Raw genomic sequence first — 27,903 nt, forward strand, 5'->3', positions numbered from 1 at the left:
TACTCATACAGGAAATAACCATTTGAATGACACGTGGTTGTACAAAAATGGAAAGAAAAGAAAGAAAGAAATTAGTGAAAATGTGTGTAAACTTAATGATCAGAATTTCAGTTTATCCAAAATTAAGTAGTACTGATTATTTCACAGACAGAACACTAAGTGGCAACTAATTTAGAAAACTTGCAGTGATTATTCCTATAATAATAATAATAATAATAATTGTTTTTTTTTTTATTAAGTATTATTATTATTATTATTGTTATAACAATAAGAATAGTGCAATCAAAGCCAATGCAATCATTTTGCCAAGTTGTTACTGGATACTGTGTGTGTGTGTGTGTGTGTGTGTGTGTGTGTGTGTGTGTGTGTGTGTGTGTTGTACATTATTTTATCTAACCATTTTTGTCAGATTCAAATAAAATAAATTAAATAAAAGTTTCTGGTTAACAACCATCGAGAATCATTTTAAGTTTTATATTTTAATGCTACTTTCTAAAATAATACTAAGGCAAAAGGATACACTCACACACACAACCTCATGCAGGCGTACTACACACTGTCTAATACACACACACACTCACCCACATTGTCCTCTTGGTCCAAGTCTTGTTGAGACTGGACAATGTCTCCATTGTTTTCTGAGCTTTCACAGGCAGCAGGGGACGGCTGGAGTGTTAACTATTTCCCCACGAGGCCCCACAGCAGTGTGCATATGCATGCAACGCTGTGTGCAAGTAGACCAACAGCAGGAAAACGCGGGAACAGTTAGAACGCAGGGAAAGGGGGGAAGAATAGGAGGGGTGGAGCTTGGAAGAATAGCTGGAGGAGTCCTGGTCTGTTCCTGTATGGTAATTAGTATTTAGGAAGTGATGGAATGTGTTGCGTTTTGACAGAGCGGGACCTCCCACCTAAAACCGCTGTACGATGAGGGCATTCTTGCTGTTTGCTGTCACAACACACAAGTCTGTGAAGTTCAAATTGCTCTAGTATTGAAATCAACTTTAAAAATAAAGTCAGAGTAAACTAAATGAATAACACACTTATAGTATGCAGGACATTTTCCCAGACTCCAGCTGAGTAGGAGTAGTGTCTCAAGCTAGCACGGGGCCTGTAGTTTTTGCTGGGTAATTTGCTGCCTTTTTTCGGACTGAATGGTGGTGCACCTGGACTGGCTTGACAATGGCTGGGAGGGCCAGAGGCATGCTGGGAAACCCCAGCCCCCTCGCTGTTAATGAGGACCCCAGTGTCACAGCCACAAGACACTGAACCAACTGTCTTTTTCTTTTCTCCTTCCCTTTCTACTATTTCTCACTTTTCTCGCTCCCTCATTCTCCGTTGAGCCTCCGCCTTTTCCTTCCCATCTATTTTAGTGCTGTTTTTGCATAGTGATGTAACCTCGGCCTGTTGAAACTTGTATGTAACCGTAACTGGAGTTGTGCCGCTTTTGACAGGACTCTGTGAAACAAGGAGATGTCTCTGGTCTGAGACCTTTGGCCAAAGTTTGGAGAACATCTCAGCATGTGCTCTTATGTAGTGCATGAAAGGTCTCCCTGGAGCATTTTCTTACTGAAACTCAGGGAATGTCAACAAACTCTTTTACAAGGGACCTGGTGTCAAGGTCATCAGCCCTTGAAACTTTTATTTTTTTATGTACCCTTAACCTCCTGGACACTCACAACTCTTATGTGTGTTCCAATTAACATGACCATTTTGCAGGGCAAAATATGTCATCTCTTTAATATATCTCAAATAATTGTTTCTCCTAGACAGCAGTGAGATTAAATGCTCAAATTTAGATTTTAAATCTCCACAGATTTGTTGTCAGATTTTAATCTGAGATGTGTCCTTTAGTCTCTTTAGAGTTTCAGAAGTGATCTCAACATACTAAAATTGTATGTTCCCTTTGATAATTATTTTCATGGTATGGCCACTAAGCGCCCAAATACATTTTATTTAAATAAATTAACAAACAATAATTCAAAAAGCAGTTGATTTAAATATGTCATGTGAAGGCATTATGATACAGTATTAATAATGAATATTCATTTTGATATTTGAAAAAGATTACAGGCCAGATTTACTAAACAGGGCAAATTAGCGTGAGAGCACAATTTCTATGCGCCAATGGAAGTGGGAAGTTCTACGTGTGATCTAGTGATGACGCACAAATTAAAGAACACAGACGCAGCCAAATCATTTCTGTAACGGCCAACGCAATCTACCAAGAGCAGCGAAAATTAGAGTTTGGTTTAAGACATGGGTGGTAAATAATGGCGCAAATACCAGTAAATTGCGATGCTGATGTGAACGATTCTGCATCGATGCATAAAAACAATTGATTTTTTAAAAATGTAAACAGGCCTATCATACGTATCAATTGTACTTGGAAGCAAAGCGCTTGTATTAGGCGATCGCGATTAATCGCATACAAAATAAAAGTTTGAGTTTGCATAATATATGTGTGAGTAATGTGTGTAAATAATATGTATATATAAATACACACAAATTAATGTATATATTTAAGAGAAATGTTATTTATGTACAAAAAATTTATTTATATATAATATAAATTATATAAAAATATAAATAAATACATATACTTGTAAATATTTCTCAAATATATACATGGATGTGTTTGTATTTATATATATATATATACATAATAATTACACACAGTACACCCACATATATTAGGCAAACTCAAACTTTTATTTTGTATGCGATTAATCGTGATTAATCGCTTGACAGCCCTAGCTTGTATAATTTTTTTTTTTTTTTAGAAAAATACCATGCATGAGAAAATAAAGTGCTTTATGTTAAACAGCGTTATTAAGTGCAGTAAGCCACAAATAAGATCTTAATTCAGTACTTGCACGCCGACAGACACCCCCGAAGCGCGCATGGAAAGACTCATCTCTCAAATGGCATGTGATCACAAATTCAGTTCTCTTTAGCGCCGTCTTGGCGAGTATTCTTGCAAGCATAGTCGGTTATGACTTAAGTGAACATAAACAGTTGGGGGGAACAAAATCTGATGTGAACATTATATTAGGTCTTAATATAATAAACTAGCTGCTGTCTGTGTCATTAATGTTAATCAAACAACAGAAGAAAAGAGGGAATCACTCACTGCTCTTGACTGAATAACTTGTAATAACAAAAAGAAGTATATTAATATAGTAATTATCATTAATAAAAGAATTAAGATCGAATGGTTACCCTCTGAATCGTAATCAAATTGAATCATGAGGCGAGTGAAGATTCACACCTGAAAATTGACACTGCTGAAAATTCAGCTTTGCCATCACAGGAATAAATGACATTTTAAATTGTAATAATATTTCACAATATTACTTTTTACTGTATTTTTGATCAAATAAATGCAACATCGGTGAGCATAAGAGACTTCTTTCAAAACATTAAAAAAGTTTTACAGACCCCAAACTTTTGAATGGAAGTGTATTTAAATCAAGCGCAGTTGAGAATGCCATTAAGTCTCTTGATCTATGAAAGAGCAACATCTGAGCAATAGATTTTTCCTCTGTAAACTATTTATTACCGTGGCTTGTCTCGCTTTTCCTTGAATGACGTTGTGTAACAGGAACATGGTGTACAAAGCCTCAATGTGCCTAAAGCCACATCAGTACTCTTTTTGTCAGTCAGTTGATAAAGACACACTGTCAACATGCTAACAATATCACAACCTCAAATCACAGTAAACAAACTTGCACTCACGTATTCTGCATGTGTTGTATGTTGTAAGCGAGATATGTTTGGGCTTGTAGCCTTGTATCTGGCAGTGGTCTGACACTGCAGTCAGAGAGGAAACAGACAGGGAAGGAGAGGGGTGGCACATAGCTAGACATTTTTTTTTGTTTTTTAAAGTCATGCCTTTTGCCTTCATGCCCTGGTTGAGTGATGAGTGTACCATGTTCTCAATTTGTGACACGGGACGTCCGTCTTTGCCTTTCAGGGGCCCTTCTGCTTGGAATTCCCCGGACAGACTGATCTGAGTGTTCACCAATTACATTTGGTGAGAATCCTGAATTCCAAGTTTCTTGCAGCTGGCTTATTGATTGTTTAAATGAATTACCTGCTGGAAAATGCAGCTTCAGCTGGTAACTGATTTTCTAGCTGGCCTAAACGGGTTATTTCCTGGTCCAAGTTGGTCTTTAGCTAGTCTGAGCTGGTAGACCATTATTGGTCTACGACAAACCAGCTAAAGGTGGTCGAGCTGGTTTTTGGAACATCGTGGCTGGGTAACTAGCTAATGACCTGCTTGGAGGAGCTTTGACCAGCTATAAAACCAGCAACCATGTTTTCCCACTTAAGCTGGGTTTTCCAACAGGGTAGTAAAAAAATTAAATTATGAAATGAGAATATCAAAATCATTACAATTGGAGATTTCAATAACTATTTTGTTTTTGATACGTGTAATGTTCTGCTGTATTTGATATTGTTTGTTGCTGTGTACTTGCTTTTTTTTCTTTTATAAAATGGGGTTGAATCTGCTTTGCATTTGTACACACACACACGCACAAACACACACACACACACATCCTCATGAGCAGACTTGGCTCAGTTTGTGCGGTAATTGTAAACTGTTGCTGTCCATTGACATGATGATTTTTGTCTCTAGCAGGATCCCTGTTACGATATACAGTATTTGCGTGTAACAGGAAAGCATCGGCGCCACTCCAGCGGTGTAAAATTCAGCATCTCTGGATTCCTGGCAGCCCGAAATGCCTCTCGAGCTTCATCTTTGTCTGCTTGCAGGCCCCGTCTCAGCCTTGTTAATTATTTTCCTGCATCTTCCGGAATGGTGGCGATTATTTCTCTCTGATTTCTTTTCCTTTTCTCTGAAGCAGCTGGCATGAAGAGGATGCTTTTCATTTGTAGCATCTGGGGTTGAACGTTTGCCAGCGAGAAGTTAGGAGGTGGAGTGGTTTGTGTTTTTGTGTGCACACGCGCACCCGTGTGTGTAAATGTGTGCGTGACTCAGTTTGCGTGGGTCAAGGTTAAGGATGTTTGGATGAGACGAGGCCTTCTTCTAATTGTCTTCTTGTCCGTCGACATGAGGCGCAGAGAGAAAGAATGAGAACAGCGAACGAGAGTGCCTGTCTGGCACCGCTCTTCAGTTTTGATGTGGTGCGGAGTGACGCAACATGGGGCCACTGCCGCTGAGTGTCTCAATTGCACCTCGGCCCTCCTTGACGGACACAAACAGTGTGTGGAATTTGAAAGGGGGGCGCAATGGGTAGCCTTGGTCTGCCAAAACTCAACAGCGGTGCAAGGATCACTGGGGCGAACGATTGTTTAGTTCGCCTTGAGTTTAGGTCTATGGAGAAAGCTGTGGCATTGTGGGCTATGCTTGTCTTATTTTTGTCTGCCCCTAAGGGTCATGTAGGTCATGTCGAGATGGTAACCCTCATTCTGTGAAAAGTCTTGTGGGATTTAAATTGTAGTCCAGCAGCAAATCCTAAAGTTAATATTAGTAGCAGCAAAAGCAAATCTCACGAGAGTTTAGCAGAACAAGATTTACATCTAGAACTGTCGCTCTTATGCTAAGTATTTAGGACAAAATAAGTGCAATTCTTGAAAAATTTGCATATTTTAGCTCACCCAAAAATAAAAATTCTGTCATCATTTGCTCACCCTCATTGTGTTCCAAACTCGTATGACTTTAGTTCATCTTCGAAACATAAATTAACTTATTTTAATAAAATCTGAGAGATTTCTGTCCCTCCATTGACAGCTAAGCAACTACCACTTTGATGCTTCAAAAAATTCATTAAGAGATCATAAAGCTAATCCATATGAATCAAGCAGTTTAAATTTTCTGAAGAGACAAGATTGTTTTATATGATGTACAGATTTCATTTAGGCTTTTATTCACTGATAAATATTGATCAATACACATATCAGTTAAGGTAAACGGAAGCTCAAGCATGTTTGCTTGCTTGATGCGTGAGAACCAGTGAAGTTCATTCTTGTGCGTTACGCAGCACGTTTGAGCTTTCGCAAGAACCAATGAGTTTTGTTCTTACGTATTAAGCAAGTACGGTCGAGCTTCTGTTTGTTCGCTGATCAATGTTTATATATGAATAAAAGCCAAAATTCAATGATAAATTCTGATCATCATTTAAAACAATCGTGTCTCTTCAGAAAATTTGGACTAAACCGCTCGAATCATATGGATTAGTTTTACGATCTCTTTATGAACTTTTTGAAGCCACAAAGTCGTAATTGTGTGGACTGACAATGGAGGGACAAAAATCACTCGGATTTCATTTAAAATATCTTAATTTGTGTTTTGAAGATGAACAAAAGTCTTACAGTTTTGGAATGAGTAAATTCATTTTTGGGTGAACTAACCTTTTAAGGGTAAAAGTTATTTTGTTATTTATGATTATTTTTATGAATATTTTTTATGACTGAATAAAAGAATAAAATGAGATTTTTGTTTAAAGAAACATTAAGACAAATGTTAAATATCTTTTACAAAATATTTTACTTTTTTTTTTACTTAAGTTATAAATAAAATAAAAAGAAAATAGTCGTTAAATTGGATTTTATTCTTCAGAATATTTAATATATTTATTTATTTATTTATTTATTTTTTCTGGAAAATAAAATGTTGAACTTTTTTTAAGTTAGAAAATAAGAATAAAAGAGTTTGAATTTTACTCTTAAGAATGCTTCAGTGTATCCGACCCCAAGTTACACTAGCATTGCTAGTTTTGGTCTAATTCACATTGTTTTGATGGTGCTAGAACAGTTAAGTAGTCATGTGGCAGTTTATAAAATATACTAAACAATGAATCTTCATATGTTGTATTATCTGACACTAATTGCAAGGGCAGAAACTTTTTGTTTTCATAAAGAGTTTCTGTCAGAACTTGTTTGACAAGGTTCACTAAGAGTTCCTTGAGTAGTGCATCTCTGTTTCATATGTGTTTGTGAAAGACAGATGGATAGAAATCTTGTTTGAATGAAAAAAAAAAACTAACTGTTTGTCCATATGTCACCCTAATGCCTCCGTGTGTGTGTTTCTGCTTGTGTTTGTGTGTGTTGTTTCTAGCTAACTGGCGAGCAAATGTTCTGGTTCCATGTACTCAGTTAAATCGGGTTTGTTTTTCAAGCTTTGTTGCACATGATTTCACACAAACCACAGTAAGTTGCCATGTTAGCACTCTGAGTTTATGTAGAGCACTCCTCATGGTCTGTCTAAAAGAGAGAGTGCAGAAGGGATTGTGGGCGGGGAGAGTGTCGAACAAGAACTACAAGAATGTTTGAGATTTTTGTCAGGGCCAAAACTTCCACAAGGACTTCCTGTGGGCTTCCAGTGGAGCCAGATAGCATCGTGCTCCTCCTTCCCAAACTTCTGAGCATCTAAACTTTAATAGTGCCATTAATACTTCCCCTGTGCACTGAACTTCACTACACCTTTCTATAGCACCTCCCCCACACACGCATTATATTCGTGCGCCGCATTGAGCGAGACGGAGTTAGCTAGGACTCGTACTGTATTAGCACTTGAGGCTGTTTCACAGGGAAACTTGTTTTGACAGAACTCCAGGTGTCTCATTGTTGGGCGTGCTATGGTTCAACAGATTTACCAATTAGTGTCGGGATATGGGCAGACGAGGGGAGGGGGGGCAGCTTTTAGATGGTGGTGTGGAAGACGTGAATGTGGGGGACAGCAAGCGAAAGAGAGTGTGATGGAATGACATGGGGCCTTGTGGGCTGCCGAAGGGGTCATATGGTCAGAGAGGGACGCTTGGTAAGTTGATATGTGACCTCCTTTCACAGGCCTGTTATAGAGTAGCTTGGGAAAGTAGCTCAGAATTGAGAGGAAGAGGAGGGGGAAGAGATAAGGAAGAAGCAAACTCCAGTTTTAAAGATAAAATGCATGTTATTTTTAAGAAAAAAAATGTTTATTTAAGCCTTTATAACCTCGCTCCTTAATTTTTTCATTATTTCTTAGTTGATGTCAAGAAATCCTTACTTTTTACTTTTTGACATCATGTGTAATATATATATATATAGGGATGCAATCAACTACAGATCAGTATCGGCCGATAATCACATTCTATATCTCAATCGGTAGTCACTAAATTTGGCCATTCTCACAAACCGGTCACAATTTGATGACGTAAAACTGTAAAAAGTAAACCGCATATGGTTGAGGCTTTTGCGCACATTCTGCTTTGTAACTTCGCGAAACATTAGTAAATTGTTGCCACAGACAACATAACATGATGCATAGATCTTGAGAAAATTCGCACGGAGTGACATGACATGCTGCTTGGCTAAAGCTATAGCACTTCCGAGATCCGATTGCGTTGCGATCATGACACAGTGTTTTCCAACATCATTTGAGAGTTCAACCAATGGAAACTGGATCTCAGTATGGAGGGTAGAGACCCGAGTCCTGCACGGGTCCTGTTTGGAAAAACCCGCAACCCGCAGTTATTAACAGAACACCCGACCCGTTATCCGACAGCAACACTTATTTTATTCCATACTCGACCCGATCCGTTTGACATAAAAACCACAACCTGAACCTCAAAATACAGAATGAATGTGCTTATTAAAGCATTATTCTGTTTACATAATCTGTTTACTTTTTAAAGCTTAACTCTGAGACATAATCTCAGTGTACTAAAAGCATACTTGTAGACATATCTTTACATTTTGCGTAGTCTTTTTTTTTTATAATTTTTTTTTTATATAATTGTTGTTTTTACCAATTAACTCTCTTTATTTTCATTTGAGCATGCCTTTTGTGCTTCCAGGAAGATTTAGGTGAACTTTCAAGAGGAAGTTGAAGTGATTTAGACTCCGTCCCTCGGGTGGCCTGTAGAATGAGGAGCTTTTTTTGGACGCGGCCCGGTTGTTTTAGTAAGCTTCTCGCTCACCATGCTCCCAGATATATTCACTGCATAAATTAATTGAAGTGAAAATTAATAGTATTTTCTGTCAAATGTGCGGTTTCGCAAATTCATGTTCGGGAATTCCATAGTGTGGAATGAGAGCGTGAAGGTAGTGCCGTTTAGGGTCTGTTGAAATCACCTAGAGTCCTGCAGCACGTTCCTTTACTAATCCTTTGTTTAGGTTGGACGAAAACTCCCCCGTGCTTCAGATGCAAACGCTGACTGCTTTATGACCAGACGGTTTTGGCTACACGACTTGGTGAGATTCAGAAGTTCTGTGTGTGTGTGCTGTGAGCTGTGTCATAGTAAGTGAAAGAAAGGAGGAGGCAAAGAATTGGGGAGGGGTGAAACTGACATTCCTAAAGAATAATTTATTGTTATGGCCGAATGTGCAGTGACAGTTAAAGTTTAACACCTTCCCTCTTTTGGTGCGTCTGTGTGTGTATGTGTGCGTTGGCCCCTAAAACGCCCTTCTAGGGAGCACTTAAGCTGGCCGAAATCACATTTACTTCCATAGCCCTCACTAAGAGAGCAACAGGGTTTTTTTTGGGGGGTTTTTTTGGAAGTCAGTCAGTATCTTGATTTTGCAGTCAATTTTGCATTGTCCTATCTCTCTCTCTTTAGATTGTTTTCAGATGTGCTTCAGCTCGCCTTTTGTGAAACAAACTTCCAATTTATTTGATTTCGTTCCTCTCAGCAGTTTCTTTGCAGACATCTTTTTACTGTTTATTTGCGTCTTTGTTTTTTTGATGTTTCCCTACAGTAAGTGCAGTCAGAGCCAAGTTTTCTGTCTCCATTATGCCTATAAAAAGAGAAAGATGACACGGGACTGTTTTTCTCAGTCAAAAAATCTCTTTGTTTTTATTGTTTCTTTTTAGTTCAGCCTTTTTTGAATGATTCAGTGAGTTAAAGTGGTCTTGTTCTGGCACGCTGTTGCAGGTGTGCACATGCTCTCTTTATCATTTATTTAGCTTCGTTTCAGATATGAGAGGAATGTCTACCTCTGCTCGTCTGCACGGCGCTGTGGTGAAAACAGATGTGTTGTATTTAGGCTTAATTTATGACAGGCAGCTAACTGGACAGCCTTGACAAGTCCAGGAGAGTCTGTCACTACTCTGACCACAAGATACTAGGCTAAAAGGAGGCTGGAAGGGTGGGGGTGGGGGGTCAGAAATGAGAGGGATGGACAGGGATAGTTACTTTTTTTGCCAGTGGAAAGCAAAATTTTAAGCATTTATATTAAAGCTTTATACATTGTTAACCCTAGTTGAATGTTGCAGTCTTGGTGAGCACTTAGCACACATGCTCTGGGCTCCTTGAGCCTTGGTGCTCATGTGGGAAATGTAGGTTCCAATCTGCCCTTTGTTGTGTCCCAATAGATTTAATTTTTTTTTTTTTTTATTGTTTTTTCATTTATTTTATAGTTGTTGTTTTTTTTTTTACTTACGGATTTAATTTATAATTGTAATAAATGTAATTTTAATAAAAAATATTTTATTTTATTATTTTGACAATATACAATTTGGCGATTGTCACCATCCAGTCCTACTACGCCCAATAGTTTCCTGTCTCCTTTTAGCTTTCTCTGTCAATAGAAAGTATATAAAACCTCAAAGTAATAGCAAGCACTAGGTAAACATATTATATGTGCTTTTATTTGTTTATCAGTATTGTGAAGTATATTGAGTTCAGTAAAAATAATGAATAAAATGAATAAATAAAATGGCGGGTCATGATTGAAGTGAGACAGACATGCCGTCTGCGGACAGCAGACAGGAGACGAGGCTTTATTGGGAGGCTCATTAAGGACAGTGCAGCGACGTGGAGAAAGAAGCGAGCGCTTCACTGGCCTGTATCCCTTTGAACACCGGCCTACTCTTATCTACGACATGCTCCGTTCCTCCATAACAAGACATTTTTCTTCACACAACGAATTTTTTTTTCTTTCTCCTCTACCTCTGATGCGAACAGAGAAGCTGAGATGTCACCGCTATCCTTAAGATACAGAGGCTGCTCCTCGTATGCCTTTTTATCCCATTTTTCCCAGCACCTGTTGGAAAGCCCAGAGACTTTCACTCGTCTCCATTTTCTTTCCCCCATTGTAAGCGTAAACATTAATTGGAACTTTTTTTAACGCTGTCTCCACCTTGTGTTGAGATGCCACATAAGATCTGTTACGGCAGCACAGCTGTTTTACGAGTGTTTTCGAGGAGCATTCCTTAATCATAGTGTCAGACAGACGGATGAATGCTCTGAGTGGGTTTTTATTCGCTCTGTAGTTTGCAGGTTATTGAAAAGACCACTGCCTCGCCATGAACCACTCTTTGGCAATAGCGCTGCAATACTCTATTATTTATGACATGCACATGCATGATGCCAAGAAATAATCCCTCTGGTAATTAAGACCAGTTTACGCTATATAAAAACTGATGTATTTTTATGCAGTGGTTATGAACTGATCTTGCAGAAACACCATAAACAGTTTGTATTCAAGCATACATGTTTTCTGTCAAGCCATGGTATGGTTTGAGTCTAGAAGGATGCAAACCGATACCACATGGCTAATGTAATGTTAGTGGACGCCTCTCATCCAGATCAGCTGTAGTAAATTTTTGTCTTATAAAAAAAAAAGCTAGCTGTATTGCGGCACTGGTCCAGGAAGTGGAATTATGCTCTACCTTATGTGGCCGCATGTCTGGAGGCCCACCGCAAGCTAAAACATTAGGTCATTTTAACATTGAGGCTTTTTAAAAATATTATGGCTGTGCTATAATTTTATAACTAGTTGTCTGTGTGTCTAATTACCCTATTAAACCCAGCCTGCCGCTGGGTGTTCCTTTGTAAACGTTTGGTTCTTCTGGTTCCTCTTCCATCCTCAGCTACTATTAGCTCATATGCCTTTTGGAGGACATCCAGTATGCTAATTCGAGCTCAGGATGTGCAGCCACGCTGGCTGTCTGGTTGCCTGCTGCCTTCTCCTTTAATTGTTATATCTTCTCACCATTAATGTGAGCAAAAAGAGAGGCTTGTGCCATGCACGACACATCAAAGACCACCACCCCCAGATCTACAAGTTGGCCGTCTCTTTGGAGCACAGGCTCTGGAGATGTGTGCCGATTCCCAGCTGGAATGGGTTTGATGGTCTAATTGTAGCCACCGGTGAACACAGCTGCATATCACAGAGAGCCTGGATCTAGTGGAATATGCTTCATAGAGCATCTTCAGATGGAGTAGAATGCACCTACAGTAGGTGTTCAAGTTCCTTCAGCTCTACCTGCCCATTTATCACATGGTCAGCGCCATCTATTATTGACAGTGCCGAGCCCATCCACACATCACAGGGGTAAACTGCCATCTTCCTCTTCTCTCTGCTCTCTGTCTTCTGCCCTTTTCCATCAACCTGTCATTCTCTTTTCTACTCTGCTTTTCTCTCACTCCACATCCACTATTCCCTCTCACCGCCTCCTGACTAAGGATAGGAATTCCACTTATTGATTCTGTTTTGTTTTTTTTATTCTATTGTATACTTTTAATGAAGCACCAAATAGTTAGTTGCATACTGGTACCATATTAATTATTAATAGACAATATTCAAGATTTTTTTAAATGTATTTAATCATACATGCTCACTTTCCCTATTCTTTTTCCTCATCTTACTCTCACTTACAGTTAATTTTTAAAATCATATTAATTTAAATCTAATTAAAATCTATACAAATATTTAAAAAAAAACTCTTAAATGCAATGCCTAAACTTATTAGTAGCATTTAAATGATTGATTTTTAGTTTTTAGCGTTTTATTTTCAATTTATTTTAATAAAATAATATAGAATTTTAGCATCAGCCATTAATGTAATATATAGTGTTTTTGTACATTTTTCTGTTCGCATCAATGAAAAATACAGGCTTTCAAGAACCGTTAAAGGAACCAAAAATCATTCAGTTGTTATATACATATTTTTTGAAATGGAATGGCATTTTTTAAAAATGGGATATTCTAAAAATTTTAACCTTTCCCGTAGTTTCTGAATAGCTCCTTGTGTGACTGTAAGCAGTTTTCTGCAGTTAACCACAGTGCAGTAGCCAAACATATTCTCTTTGTGTCCGGCAGGGAGACTTATGAATGAGCAGCTCTGAATATCTTCATGATTACCCCTCAGCAAGCGTTAATATGTTGCACCTCGCTAAAGACCACGCTGACCACACCAGGTCAGGGTCCTTGCCACAGGGCTTCGGCCAGAACAAAGGAATCCACACCGACACTTTCCGTCTAGCACCGCTGCTTCCATGCCGACTACCAGCACAGCTATTCTAGTGGTGATCAAAAAAAGATCTCCTCAGCTTTGAACTCCTTCCCTTTTTTTTCGGCTGCGCATCAAAAAGAAATCAATAGACGAAACTTTGGAGCGCATGTATCAGTTTTTCTGTTTCTTTCTTCCCCTCCGCCTTCATCGTTTGTACATTCCGCCACTAGAGTAAAAGCCAGTTAAAAGAGGACTGGCGGTAAAGATGACACTGTTGCGGATGCGGTCCGCACTGGGAAAGGCCTCGACTGGGAGAAATCAATTCGGTGGGGTGGGGGGGTGGTTTGCTCACACTGAAGAGGGTGATGCAGATTCTGTTTTTAGACTGAAATGATAGATAGGTTCCTGGTACCTAGAGACAACACAATACGTTTGAGGGTGTACAGAAAAATGAAGCGCTTTGGTGAGGCATAGTTGTGCTGTTAAGATTTGTTTTATCCAGCTGTGAGGAAGTACATGTAGCTGTCTCTCTGAGCTTTTTGTGCCGCTGAACTGAAAGCACTTCTCGTGGCATGTTGAAGGTCTCGGATGGGTTGGAGTTTCAGATGTTTGGGTCAGGGATCCTCTATAAAGATGGCTGTGTTAAAGCCAGAGAAAGTTAGATGCAGACTTTGTGTTGTAATGAAGTTGTTTGGAATGTAGCATTAAACACAATTGAAAATGACAGGCAGGATATACACACTACCGATCAAAAGTTTGAGGTCAGTAAAAAGTTTTTTTTTTTTTTTTTTTTTTTTTGGAAACCTTTACTTTTTCTTACCAAGGATGCATTAAATTGTGACAGTAAAGACATTTATAGTGTTACACACTGTAAAAAAAAAGAATTGTTGGTTTAACTTAAAGTAAGTTACCTGGTTGCCTTAAAATTGAGTTTATACAATGAAGGCAGTTGGTTTAATTGATGAGTTGATCTGACAAAAGAAAAAATGTTGAGTTAACAAATCATGAAAATATTTTTTACAGTGCAGAATGTTACATGTATAATGTTCCTATTTCAAATAAATTCTATTTATCAAAGTATCCTGAAAACATTTCACTTTTTTTTTTTTTAAAGCAGAACAGCTGTTTTCAACATTGATAAAAAATAAGAAATGTTTATTGAGCAGCAAATCAGCATATTAGAATGATTTCTGAAGGATCATGTGACACTGAAGACTGGAGTAATGATGCTGAAAATTCATCACAGGAATAAATTGCTTTTTAAAATATTTTCAGTTGTAATAATATTTCACAATATAACTATTTTTGATCAAATAAATGCTGACTTGGTGAGCATAAGACACTTTTTACAAAATAATAATAATAATAATAATAATATTGCCGACCCCAAACTTTTGAATGGTAGTGTAAATTTAATTTATTCTATGATTTACACAGGGTTTCTAAATTTGAGTCCATTATTTGTCTATAATATTTGTAAAATTTCTAAATTTGCTGTCAGTTCTTTATAGATGAATCCAAGGATTCCAGACCATAATCTGTTCACAAAAGACAAAGAAAACTGTCATTTAACAGAATGTCCAGACTGCTCCTTTCCATACAATGGAAGTTGTACAAGATACTTTTGTTTTTGTTTTTTCGGTCCTTTTAGGAGCTTAATAACTGTAGTTACCATCCACTTTTATTGTCAGGAAAAGAGCAGTCTAGACATTTTTCTAGATAACTCCTTTTGTTTTCTATGAAAACATTTTTTGGGTGATTTTTGGGTGAGCCATCCCTTAAACATCTAACAAATTTATCCGCTGAGGGAGAATTAGTTATTTTTGTAACATACAGTCATTACATCAGACAATCACACTAGACAGAACAAGGAATGTCTGAAGGTCAGTGTGTCAGTGTAACCGTGTGTGCTTGTCTGTTTGTGCGAGCGCATGTGTATACGCCAGAGAGCGTGATGCACGCCGTCGCGCTGCAAAAGGGAAAAGATGTCTGCAGTGAGCATTCTCACTTTTCACTTTTATTGTTGTGCTTCCTGTTTTGAAAGCCATTAAGGAGACGGTTTCCTTACAGAAAGGGGGGAAAAAAGACTCCCGTCTTTTTGAAACGTGTCCAAGCGCAGTGCGGAGAAGAGGAGGATGATAGCGATCAGCTAACAGCCCAATAACAGGAACACAAAGAGGAAAATGCTTCACTCTCTCACCGCTCCCTGCGAACGACAGATTGATACAGGGCTGGTTTTTGATGCGCTGATGAATGCCGAAGGATGTGCTTGTTATTTGTTCCGTCACAGCTGTAGCTCACTTGTCATGCGCCCAAGTATCCCTAGCGCAAGGTCACGTGACCACAACCCCAGAATGCTTTGTGACATCTGCCCCTGCCATTTTCATCAAAAGGCCGGGCCGCACTATTGGTATTTTGGGTGTTTCCTTCAGTTTATTTCATTCTCTCTTTATCAGCGAAGTTGAATTGGAGTTGAGCTGTCTTTCATAAGGGATCTCAGTCATGATATTGATCAGATTTACGTATTCAGCACTGAAGGGGTCTCGTGCCCTGCGGTATCTAGCCGGAGGGAGAGTTCAGAGTACTTATCTCGCATCGCACAAGTAAAGCCCTGCATGCAGTGACCTCTAACTTTCCCATTCGCTTCCCTTTCATTTGAACCGTCCCTTTGTATGGGGATCTCAGGCTTACCCTGGTGACATCGCCGGGGTGTGTGAGGTCATCTGACCTTTTGACCTGTCCCCAATTTCAGAGGCGCAGGGTATCAAGAAGGCCTCTCGCGTAAAATTGATGGGCAGTCATAGTATCTCAATTATTATCTTAAATTTTTAAATGACAATTCTCATTTCAGAGGTGGGAATATGACGTTACATCAATATCTGGGTCACAATAATATATAACAATTTTATGATTTGTTTAGTTATTCAAAACTGATGTCTTGCAGTGTTCACTCACTTGAAATATTGCAAACTATGGAAATAATTTCTTTTCTGATAATTCTGTATGCCATTCATCTCTCATTTGTCATTTATTCAATTGTTCTGGTTATTGTGCGATATGTAGCAGTCTCTTTCTATTACCTTTATTGTACTTACAGTGCAAGTCATAATTTATTCCTTTTATTGTGTCTGAATTGGTTTGATTTAGCAGTGCTGAACTCGACTTCTGTGCATGTGTGCGTTCCGCTCACTGGCCCCGCAGCCTGGCCAGCTTGTAGCTCTTAATAAAAACCACAGACTGTAATTGGACTTAATTGCACCCTTCGGGCGTCATAAGCTCAAGTGTTACTAAACAAACTGCAGGGTCTGGAGGCCGGCACGCTGCATTTGCCACAGCGTTCCACCATCTTGCCATGTGTGTGTATGTGTGCATAATGTGTTGCATGAGCCCAGAGAGTGTTTGTTTGTGGCGCTCAATGAGTTTAGACTTGCCATGTGCCACTGCTACTGGAGGACGGGATTATATTCTTCTTTCGCTGTCAGCCAGCAGAACAAGAGTGCACAGGTCTAAAAATGATTCACACATTCAGTTTCGCATGTACTCAATCTTCTGGTTTGTCAACCAAGGAGAAATCACCCGCTGGTGAACCCGGTTCAGCCCTCTGCGGTTAAATATCGCCTGCCAGGAACATTTAAGGAGGGTGTTGATGATGTGTGCCATGCCAGGTGCTGAAATACTTGTCACTCTTAAAACTATAGGCCCTAGCAGTGTTGGGGAAGCTACTTTGAAGCTTGAAGCTACAAGCTACACATTTTTTTAAATAGTTGAACTTTAGTTAAACTACTCTTGAGTTTTGAAAAAGTAGCTAGAGATAACTGAAAAAACTTTTGTCAAGCAATTTGAATGTCAGGGTGGCACAACTGCAAACACGGCACTTTTATTATGAATTTTGACAAGATAATATCAGTAAACATGATAATGCATCATCCAAAAGGTTTGTAGATCTCTCTCAAATACTGTTAAAAACTGCTCATTTGAAGTATGAATAGGTTGGTACACTTTCCATGTCAGGTGGTACAACTATTTGGTTGCACCGCCTGACATAAAACAGTCAGAAAATGAATTTAAACACTTTGAAATGTTATTAAACAACTGAAACCGGTTTAAAGACATTGTTCGTGTCTCAAAAATATGCATTACATCAGTTTTGAAAAGATTTTTTAAAAACACCTTTTTTTTTAAGCTTTATTTGTCAGTGACCCCTATATAAAAAGTATTTATTTATAATATATTAGGCAAAAATGTTTAAGATAATTGTATTTATTTGTAATATATTAAGCAACAGCATTTTAACTAAATATTTCACTTTTAAAAACAAGATCAAAAATGCTGCACAAGGACTTTAAAAAAAAAAATTTTTTTATTTTATTTGGTAATTGACCTATTTATATGAACCATTTGAACAAACTTATTATCTTTAAATTAATCAGACCTACCTGAGTTTTTGATCTACCACTAATTGTTGGCAAAAGTAGCTTATTACTGGAAAAGCTACAGCTAAGCTTCTATTACAGGCCCAAAAATGTGGTTAGTAGTGTCACTACTTTTAGTTAGTACCTTTGTTAGTACATGTGTGTATATGAGTGTTGGAGACTGTCTGCAAGTGTGTTTGTTTGTATCTGTGAGTGTTTTTGTGTTTGCGTACAAATGCTCTCCTCCAGGCAATGCGTGAGGTGCGGCGGGCCGTTCTCGTGGGGGGCTCTCGGGGGTCACTGCACACAATCGATTGAGGGATCCAGACCAAATTCAATCATTGAAATGGCAAGGCCAGCCGTGTTTCAGAAGCACCGCTGACCCCGAAACCGGGAGCCGGAGGAGAGTGGGATAATCACTGTGAGAGTGCCATGTTCCTTTAGCTGTTCGATTGGCCGTGCCGTATGGCCATCGCGCCCCGCCGACAACGTGCCGTCGCCGAGTGTTCGCCGTCTGTTATCAAGATTTCCCAGATTTACTTGTGGACAAAGACTCCATCTGCCTGCATGAAATGCATATTCATTTCTCTGAAATGGAGATAATTAGAAGTCGTCTTTGAGGACGTTGAGATTACGATGAGCATTGTTAAAGAGAGATTTTGCCCCAAAATTCACTCACCCTCATGTCGTTCCCAAACCTTTTATAGTTGAATTTCTTCTCATACGATGAAAGTCATTGAGATGTCCGAAAAAACATTCACGTTCATTGTACAGACAAAAAAACACTGAGGCATTTATCAAAATATCTTTTTTTGTGTTTCAAAGAAGAAAGCAAATCTTACAGGTTTGGAACGACTTAAGGGTGAGTAAGTGATTTGAGTTTTTGGGTGAACTATCCCTTTAAAGCTACACTGGCTCATCCAATGGTGTGAATTTGAGGACGGGACTACCTGTTTGTCCAGCCAATGGCAGACTGATTCAGGAAATTTTTTCAGTGACACTATAGTGGCACAGAAATAACACACTTCAGCTTTCTTGAAGCTCAGAGCAAGGTGTGTAATCTCAAATGCTGTCGGCGAACACAAACCATAAGTTTGCAAGGCTCTCATTTAAGGAGGCCTTCGTACAGCAGCGCTGGAGCCCGTGCCTCCCCTGTGGAGGGAAAAAACAGAACACATAATTAAGATATATAGCCCGGCTGGGTCAGAATATAGCCATAGACTTAAAATATAGTGAAGCAGACAAGTCTCCGTTAATCAGTGGTTTGTGGTTACTGTTTGAAAGCGACATATATGAGACTGCTCAGAGTTTGTGTGCGTATGTGTGTGTGAGGGGGTGTCTTTTTAAATGGTTTTAAATGGTCTGTGCAGCTATAAAAAGGTTTGGAGGAGAGCGCTGGCGTGTGTGTGTGTGTGTGTGTGTGTGTGTGTGTGTGTGAGGAGTCCACTGTGAGTCAGGCACTGTGTGCAGTTATGACTGGGCACACAGCTCTATTTGCGTCTGCTTGTGTATGTGCTCTCCCAGGTTGCTTCACAGTCAGTGACCCATAACTCTCCCTCTGTTCCGCCTCCTAGTCCAGACTCCCGCTGTAATATATGATCTGGGCAGGTGTGTGTGTGTGTGTGTGTGTGTGTGCGTGATCGCATCCTCCAGTGGCTCAGGAATTATCACATTTCCTTCTGCACACTCAACTCAGTGTTTTGTCACCCTTTAATGATGACTATCCATCAATCAGAGGGGCGGAGCTGAGGAAATGAAGATGGATTGAATTAGTTTTTAGTGAAACGGTTGGCTATTGAGCAGCCCCGTAATTACTCTGTCAGGAGAATTGAACCGTATCAGCGAGAGGCTAACCTTAACACTTTCACCCTACTGTTAATTATGGGGACTCTTATATGGCAGATTCACCTCATGTCTCTCCTAATAATAAGTGAATAATACTGATGGCGTAACAAGAATTTGATGGGTCCTGGTGCAATTTTTTAAAATTATATGCCTTTTCCAAAAAAAAAAAAAAAAATTGTTGAGGAATTAAAGTAATTATTTAGGGGAAGGGTCCATAATAATAATAGGCTTTGAATTTAAAGATTATTATGATTTGGTAGGATAATAATAATAATAATAATAATAATAATAATAATAATTATTATAATTATTATTATTATTATTATTAATGTTTTTAATTATAATTATGCAAATAATAATGTTGATGAATTAAAGTCGTTTTAATAGGAGAAGGCATATATCCTTTTTTTCTTTTTTTCCAGATTTATAAGCATTGGTAGACTGTTCATGTTCATTCTAAAACACATTTTTCTTTATTTTTCTGAGCTTTAAAAGATCATTTTTTGATGATTATAGAGAAGTATGCTATAGAGCATTTCATCAGTATAATTTGCCAGTTACTATTAAAAGCTACTATAATAACTATTAATAAAAAGTCATATTTAGCTGTTAAATCGTCATCGTCATTGCATCGTTGCCCCACTGAATTTGTACAGTTATGTAGTGTGTGTTGACAAAGGGAAATTTCAAAAGGTGGAAGGGGAGAATTTGACTGGAAATATGTCATTTAAATAAAAATGACTTTTATTCCCTTTGTACATAACAAATAACAGTGTGGAGTAGCGTCATAGTGCCACAGTGGCAGAGAGAATGCCCTCATGCTAATCGTACATGCTGCACTCTCCAGATTAATTGTCCTTGACGAACAAATGCTTATTCAAAAGGATAGAGAAAAAAAAAAACGTGAGAGGTCCCAATCCAAGCGTACCGCGGCGTACTCTGTATACTGTGGGAAATGAAAATTGGGCTGAAGTGTTTTTAATTAAATAAGTCAGAGAAACTCCAGGAAATGGCTTAATTTCATATTGAGACACATGACTTGGGGATCTTAGCGAACCAATTAACCTCAGCGCAGCTCATTAAAAAGCTGCTTTCATGGCCAGGAGCTGGAGACTTATCTGGCAACATAGGACATGAAAGCAAATTTGTAAATCCCAAACTCTAAAAGTAATTGGAAAGGTAGATGCAAAGGGTAGTACTAAAGTGACATGGCTGTGCTAAAATTAACTAAAAAATTAGTTATTAGAAAAGTAATGGTAGAAGGAAGCAGACCTGTTTTTTTTTTTAAGTTTAAATTAGCCAAGGGATGAGTAATAACTAAATGAGAATAGGATGCCCGGACAGGATGTTATTTAAATCGTATATCTTGTGCTGTTTCGTTCACAGGGAAATGATGATTGTGCTAATACTAATTTGTGGCACGCCCCTATGAAGTCACTTAGCATTTAAGGGAAAAATGCTTTCTGTGCTTTGTTCCCATGGCAATAATCTGTAAAATGTGTATATTTTTTTGTAAGTTAAATATGGTTTCTTATTTACAGGCCACAAAAGACGCTGTCGTACAGCTCACATTATGTTGGTTTAGCTGAACTAGTAGGTTAGCTGAATTAGACCTGGGGTCACTGCCCACGGACCCCGCTGAAACCTCATTGGGACTGCAGTGAAAGGCGTTCCTTGGACCCTCAACCCCCGTTTTGTTTTGTTGTTTTTTTTTTTTTTACCTCATTGAAAGTCCATTAGTGTCAGACTGGAGGACATTACAGTCACCATTTTGATTATTTAGATGTAGGCTAATAATTTTTAAAGCCCAGGCCAGTAGCCCGACCAAAATCAGACGCTTCTTCGGTACTCATTATTAAAATTAATTATTTAATGGGTTAATGACATTTGAAGATTTTTAATGTAAGGTTTGTTTTTGTGAATTTATGTGTGTGTGTGTGTTTCAGCAGGTTGTTAAAAAAAACCTCGGCATTATGAAAGTAATCAATTTTCTGTCAGAGTCGAAGGTCAAAATACTCTTTACATTTCATTTCAGCACTTCCTTTGAAAGATCTTCTCACTGATCCCCTTTGGTGATCAGTCATTTGATAAATGTAACCTTCTTAATACTCGGCTCCGAGGGGCAGACGGACGGGGAGTGCAGACGGGCACGGGACGTGTATAGGTTACACCGCCGCAGCTCCACGACACCCATCCAGCGTTCGCTAGAAGGCAAATGGCCTCCGAAATCTGATTAGGCCCCATTATAAAGAGTGATATTTTCATCCCGGCGATTCTCGGTACTGTGTCAGTACTCTCCACTGTTTCAGTGCCGGGAAGAGCCCAGTCCTTTGACAGATAGTAGATATCCCAACCGTCGCTTGTTTGGACATTGCTGTCTTTCACGACGTGGAAAAAACAGACAGCCGAGAAAATAGGAAGCAGCTAAATAATGTCAAAAGATCAGAAATCAATGGGCCGGAGGAATGCGATCCTACATCTCCTCTCGCATGCACTCCACCAGAGTGTTTTTCCAGGGCCACTGAAGTTGCTTGTGTTCACCCCCTTGGAGATGTAACATAAGCACAGGGAAGCGGTGTAATAATGTTTGGCTATCAGCAAAAATAACCTTTTACTTAAAGGTTACTATCAGAAGTTTATTGAGTTACATGCTTTTTATTTACAGGGAGAAAATAAAAGGATGGAAAGCTCAGTTTATTAATGCGCAGGATCGGGTTTCTTTGAATTTTGAGATACAAAAGAATAACAGGAAACTGATCGATAGTGTGACAGAAAGACCAGGAAAATATATATATATATATTATATTAGGAATATATATATATATATATATATATATATATATATATATATATATATATATTCCTAATATGTGTTATTTATTGCATTTTGCTATTTGTTGTAGTTTTTCACCAGAAAAACGTTGTTATAGTCATTCGTTCTGCATTGTGATCTGTTATAATGAGAGAGCGAGAATGCAGCACCATTACGCTTTTGTGTCGCCCGTTGAGGGTGGGAAACAGACACAGGATTACAACAAAAAAAAAATCTGGACATTTCTAGGAGATAAATTTAATTTCTTTGCTATTTGGAGGTCTTCTTTGAAAATTGTAATGAACACATTCAGAAACCGGAGAATAGATTTACTCTTAGCTTCAAATAAGTCTGTGTTATCGTACTCTGTCATTCGCTCCTTCCTATTTTCGAGCTGCTAATTGATGTTTTTGATGTCGGCGAGAAAATTGAAGAAAATGTCATGTGTGAACCAGCGCGGAAGTTAATAAGATTGACTTCGTTGACGGAATTCACAATGAGCAAAGGAAAACCGTATAATAGGGCCTCGCTGCATCGCCCATACATCTTCGGATGGGATGAAATCGACACCCGGCGAAGCCCGGTGTGGAAAGATAGAACATTTGGGATGGCTATTCTTTTTCACAGTGTTTTTTTCTTCTTCTTTTGCGGTTTGTTTTGTTTATCTCTCTGCGCTCAGAGCATCTGACTGGTGTGCATAAGCAGCTGGGTATCCTGCAGGCTCCTGCCTCGAACCAGGCCCAACAATTCGAAGAAACTGTCTCCCAGGGATACCCTCCCACTCCAGACAATACTTATTCTTAATGCTGTTTTGAGTTTGAAAAGGCACAGGGCTTTAAGAAAGGTTAGATAAAGATATGTCTAAGAGATGCACTGATATCAGTTAGGGTCAATGCATATGCTTGGCCGATGTGGAAAAGAGCTTAAATTCAAATCCCCTTGAATAAAAGGATTGAAGCACCACCACGGTCGCTCCATCTTTAGCCATTTATCGAACGTTGGCCGAAAGCCGAATGAAATCCATTGTTCGCGACGATTTGGGCGCACGTTTCTGCAGTTTTTTGTTTATCAGCTGAATTTCATCTGTGCATGAGAAATCACGAAAGTAGTTCCCTGTAATTTCAGTTTTTGTCTTCAGAAAATTGTTTTTCGTCATTTGGCAGTATGGCTAGGTGTAATGGGGTTCTGTGTTTTTAATTAGGGTGCGGATTAGCTGAGTTCGGTTCACTGGCTCTGATTATTTTTTTCCCGCCCTTTAGGGGAATGAGCTAAAACCCTAATGCGGCCAGTACCCCCAAGCGGTCCTTTTTTGAAGACGCCGAACAAAAAAAAAAAAATCGTAGACTCTGCTAGTGTTCAGCCCTCCAAGGACCCACAGTAAGGGACATTATTCTCGGAATAGCCAATTAATTCCACTGGCAATGATCGGTTAGCGCTTCTCCCAGCCCTCCTCGCCCCCCGTGCTCCACTCGGCATTTGAAATGCTAACACAATGAAATATTTTTCTATTGGTTGGTGTCCCTCGGCTAAGCCACCGCCGCGGGCAGAGAATTTCATCGACTGATGAGACCAGAGGCGGACCCGATAAAAAGGTTACCTGTACGTGACATACACTCAAAATGGCTAGCGCTACCTTGAACTCGAAAGTTCTGTAACTTTTATTTGACTTTTCATCGTTAGCGAGGCAGCACTTCTGCGCCCGTGGAGAGTCGAAATGAAGGACAGCTACTTGTTTGTGTCCACAGAAGCATGAAACATCCTTGCTCGTTTTTTGAAAGCGTTTCATCACTTTTTTTGTTTTGTACAAAATCTGATTTGCGTATTAGCTAGCTATTTTAACGTTTAGATAATTAGCGATGTTTAGCTTATTTAGCCTTTTGTTGTGCCATCAAAGATGTTGGTCATAAAAGAACCTTCCGAACTACCACACATAGGTTTTCCACACAGAAAACGGTTGCGTTAAATCTATTGTTGCCGATCGTTCGCCGTATTGCCATAGCCGGGGCTTTGTGTTGCGGTCTGGGTGCTAAGAAAAGAGCAGTAGTGCACCTGTCATATCAACAGCTGAGGGATGGGGAGGGTGTCGAGGAGTAACAGGGAGGAGGTATAGAGTTTTTTCTCAAATTGTTAGTTGAAGTAAAAGTATGGTGTTGGAATCCCCCCACCCCCCACAACAGACACAAACACCATAAGCCCCTCTCTTTTTTTGCAGCACACCCTCTCCTGCACACACACACACATATATTTTGCTGTCTACAAGGAGTGAGGCAGGTGGCTCCCCATGGCTGCAGCTTCATGACAACATGCCATTAGAAATAGCAGGCCTGTTGATCAATCCAGCCGACATGACAGCTTCGCCGCAAGGCCTGGCTCTTTGAGCACCATCTCTGCGGCAGCTCCCTCTCCTGTTTCTCCTCACTAATTGGTGAAAGTTCTCTTATATATGCTTGTGGCACAGGGCTCTTTTTTCCCTCCTCTTCTTCTTCTCTTTCTCCTTCCTTTGCTCTTGCCTCTCCTTCCACCCATCATCACCCCTTATGTATTTTTTCTTTTTGTCACAATGGAAGTGATAACTTTTAGTTAGATATTGCAAGTGGGTTAAAAATGATATGTGCGCCGTAGGCATTTTTCCCTCTGAATTTCTTATGTTTTTTTTAAGAGCAAGATGTGCAATAGGGCCATGGTTTGACATTTGTTCATGGCAACAGAACAACAAATTTAAATGGAAAACAACAGCAAATTTTCAGCATACAGGCCACTTTGTAATTTATTTTGAAAAATTTTGAATTTAGCATTCTTCTCTGAATATGGCAATACAACAACTCGATTAAATTGATCTGTTTCTGTTTCTTTTTTTTTAAATACGCATGCATATATTTATTAAAGTAAAGAAAAAAAAAAATGCACACAAGAGCCATCAAACAAATTGTCAGGATTTTCATTCTACTCCGTGCAAGCTGTCATGTTACTGAGCCGTGTTTAAACCTACTGTCATCTCCCGCTGAAGTGCTTAACACCCCCTCTTTGATTTCTCCTTTAACTAAATAAATTAGTGCGGAGAAGGAAAGAGAAGCACACAGCAAATGTTTAAATATCTCCTATTTGTCATCTGTTTATGTTTTTAATTACACAGACACAGCTTAACGCTAGCACTCGGAGCCAAGGCGCGCTCCTCTTGAGATTTGGAGCCAGAGTACAAACACTGTCCTTCCCATGATTAATTTAGTTGTTAATATTTAATATTTATTTTAGGCAAACCCTCTAGGCCAGGAACTTGTGTGCAAACCTGAGCTTTTTTTTAACCTCCTATGTTTAGAAAGAAGCTCATTGAAATCCATTTAGTAAGACTTCTTCACAGAAAGAAAGAAAGAAAAGAGATTAAATAGAGGCTGCTGCCTAGAGTGAAATTTAAATGCGTTATATTTTTGTCCACAAAACGGGACTTAAAAGGATCTTTTTCCCTACGTTATTTGTCAGTGCTGGCTAATCGTTATCAAGTGAAATGGTAATATTAACTGCTATCTCCACCCAGTGGCACAAACATAGCGGTGATCAGCAGAGTGCAAGTAAGATGTAAAGATTTGCCAAAAGGGATCATATTTTATTACACAATGATGTTTCAGTTTTAACATTGTTAAAACACTCCCCTCCCTCAATATGGCGTTTTACACTTTGTAAACAGAATCCGGAGACAGCATTGCATAGCGTACTTTAATTTTAATGCTGTGAGATTTACGCGTGTCTTTATGTTCTGAGCCGACCCGCGTCTTAAAGCTCTGTGCGTTTTGCTGCAATTCGCCAGGTTAGTGTATGTAGTGGTGGTTGTTCTGGAGGAGACGGGGTTTGAGGATCACACTGGACTGGGGGTCCGCATAAGCGGATCGGCAACGAGTGGAACTGGGGGTTCCTCTGAAGCTCCCTCTCTAGCTTTGATCAAAGCAGGTTGTTTTATGTGGCTTGTGCGAGACTTTGAAGCCACCGCGTCACCTACAGCACTCACTTCATCAAGTTCACCAGTGTCTTAATAGCAGATCAATAAGTTTCAAAGTCTGAGAGTTAATTTAATACCAGTGCTGATGTGATCGTGCTGGGTCGACACTCTCGGGCTCACAGCGGCTCCCTCTCCGCGTCTCGCCGCTCCTCTTCCTCGCTCACACACACACACACACACACACACACACACACACACACACACACACACGCATCGCACCTTCTTCTCCCTCTCTCTCGATGCGCATTAAGACACGGCGTCTTTTCATCTCTGCCCGTTCTTCTCTACTTGACATTGATTCATGCAAACATCGCATTTTCAAGTGCTGCATTTTTTTAATCTCTGCACACTGCCTGATTTTGGATAGTGTGGACTGTTGTGGATATTGTTTAAAATGTGTATTCTTGATTTTTAGTTTTATATTAAAAATAAAACTGCGTAAATAATTTTTTCTGTTTTTAATAATTTATTCTATTTTAGATTTTTCCTATTTTTTAATAATGAGCATTTAGCATTTAGGAAGCTGATAGGAAAGTACATTTTATTTTATTATTTTTTAGGAAATGGTTCATTTAAAATCTAAATATATAGTATGAATTTTTGAAATGCAGTTAAATAAATGTATGCAATTATAAATAGCATTTTTGAGAGTATTTGATATTTAACACATTCTGTCATATAAACATAAATAAAAATATTTGAAGGAACCTAAAAGTATCTAATTCTTAATTGACATTGATTAATAATTTGGTAAACATAAATGTTTAAATAAATAGAATTAAAGGGGAAAAAATAATGCGCAGATCTCAAACGCGGCGGCATTTGAACATTAAAGGAAAACGGCAAAAAATTTAAATGGTTCTTAAGCGGCTTTTCTTTTTTTTTGGTGAAGAATCTTGGATGTATGGACCACCCTTGGCTAAAGGGGTCGGGGCAGCACTCCAGAACAAAAGCCCAATTTAAAATGTTCATCTAAGGGTTGCTAATGGTATTAGGGGACTGACCGATGGTCAGCGGTAGCCTGCCGCACCACAGCTTGACCCGAACCCACACTGAATCACTGGCCCGACAGAATTTGTATGCTCGCATCTGTCATTTTACAGCCCTCGTCAATACGTTTTTTTTATTCTGTTATTTTTATGAATAAAGGGGGAGAAAAGAATGTGACTGAGGAATGATCCTAGATTAAGACATTGTTTTGTTTTTTTTTCTTCTGCTAGTAAAGCTGCTTAAAGTCGGTAAAGAGAATCCGAAGAGGAAAAAAGATTTTCTTACTATCACAATTTCATACTTATCGCAAAGAACATAGTCTGTTATGTTTGTCTCTGTGATTTAATACACGGATGTGCCGTTTGCGATGGACCATACAATAGGAAATGATTTGCTTAAAATGACGTTATAATTTATTTGATAACCGAAGGTAAGAATGATCTTGATCAATTAGTTTTATTTGCAAAAAGTTGTTTTTGAAATATTCGTTAGAATTTTTTTTTCTTATTTTGTTAAAATGATTGTCTTAATATTTGTGTTTGTTGTATTTTATTAGTAATGAGTGTTTAGCAGTTCTCATATCTGAATGCGTGGCTGTGATTTAGCTGTGAAAAATCCGAGCTGTCTGTGTGGTCCGAGGCAGCCGGCTCTGCACCGCGGAGAGCGGCAGAAC

The 27,903-nt window shown here is 38.9% G+C and overlaps 1 protein-coding gene across 28 annotated transcripts in view; it reads left to right on the plus strand.

Moving 5' to 3' along the window:
- tcf7l2 (transcription factor 7 like 2) overlaps nucleotides 1-27,903 on the plus strand; it is an 89,518-nt gene that overhangs the window by 34,561 nt on the left and 27,054 nt on the right. For 18 of the 28 annotated variants that reach the window (XR_007181948.1, XR_007181947.1, XM_048170965.1 and 15 more), the window contains exon 5: nucleotides 3,974-4,033. The exons of the other annotated variants lie outside the window; for them this stretch is intronic. Coding sequence is in view for 16 of the 18 variants with exons in the window: in XM_048170965.1 (XP_048026922.1) it covers nucleotides 3,974-4,033 (60 nt within the window). In the remaining 2 variants the exon portion in view is untranslated. The remainder of the gene's footprint in view (nucleotides 1-3,973; nucleotides 4,034-27,903) is intronic. 28 annotated transcript variants of the gene reach the window in all.

Source organism: Megalobrama amblycephala, linkage group LG20, assembly GCF_018812025.1.
Source record: "Megalobrama amblycephala isolate DHTTF-2021 linkage group LG20, ASM1881202v1, whole genome shotgun sequence".
Taxonomy (NCBI): Eukaryota; Metazoa; Chordata; class Actinopteri; order Cypriniformes; family Xenocyprididae; genus Megalobrama; species Megalobrama amblycephala.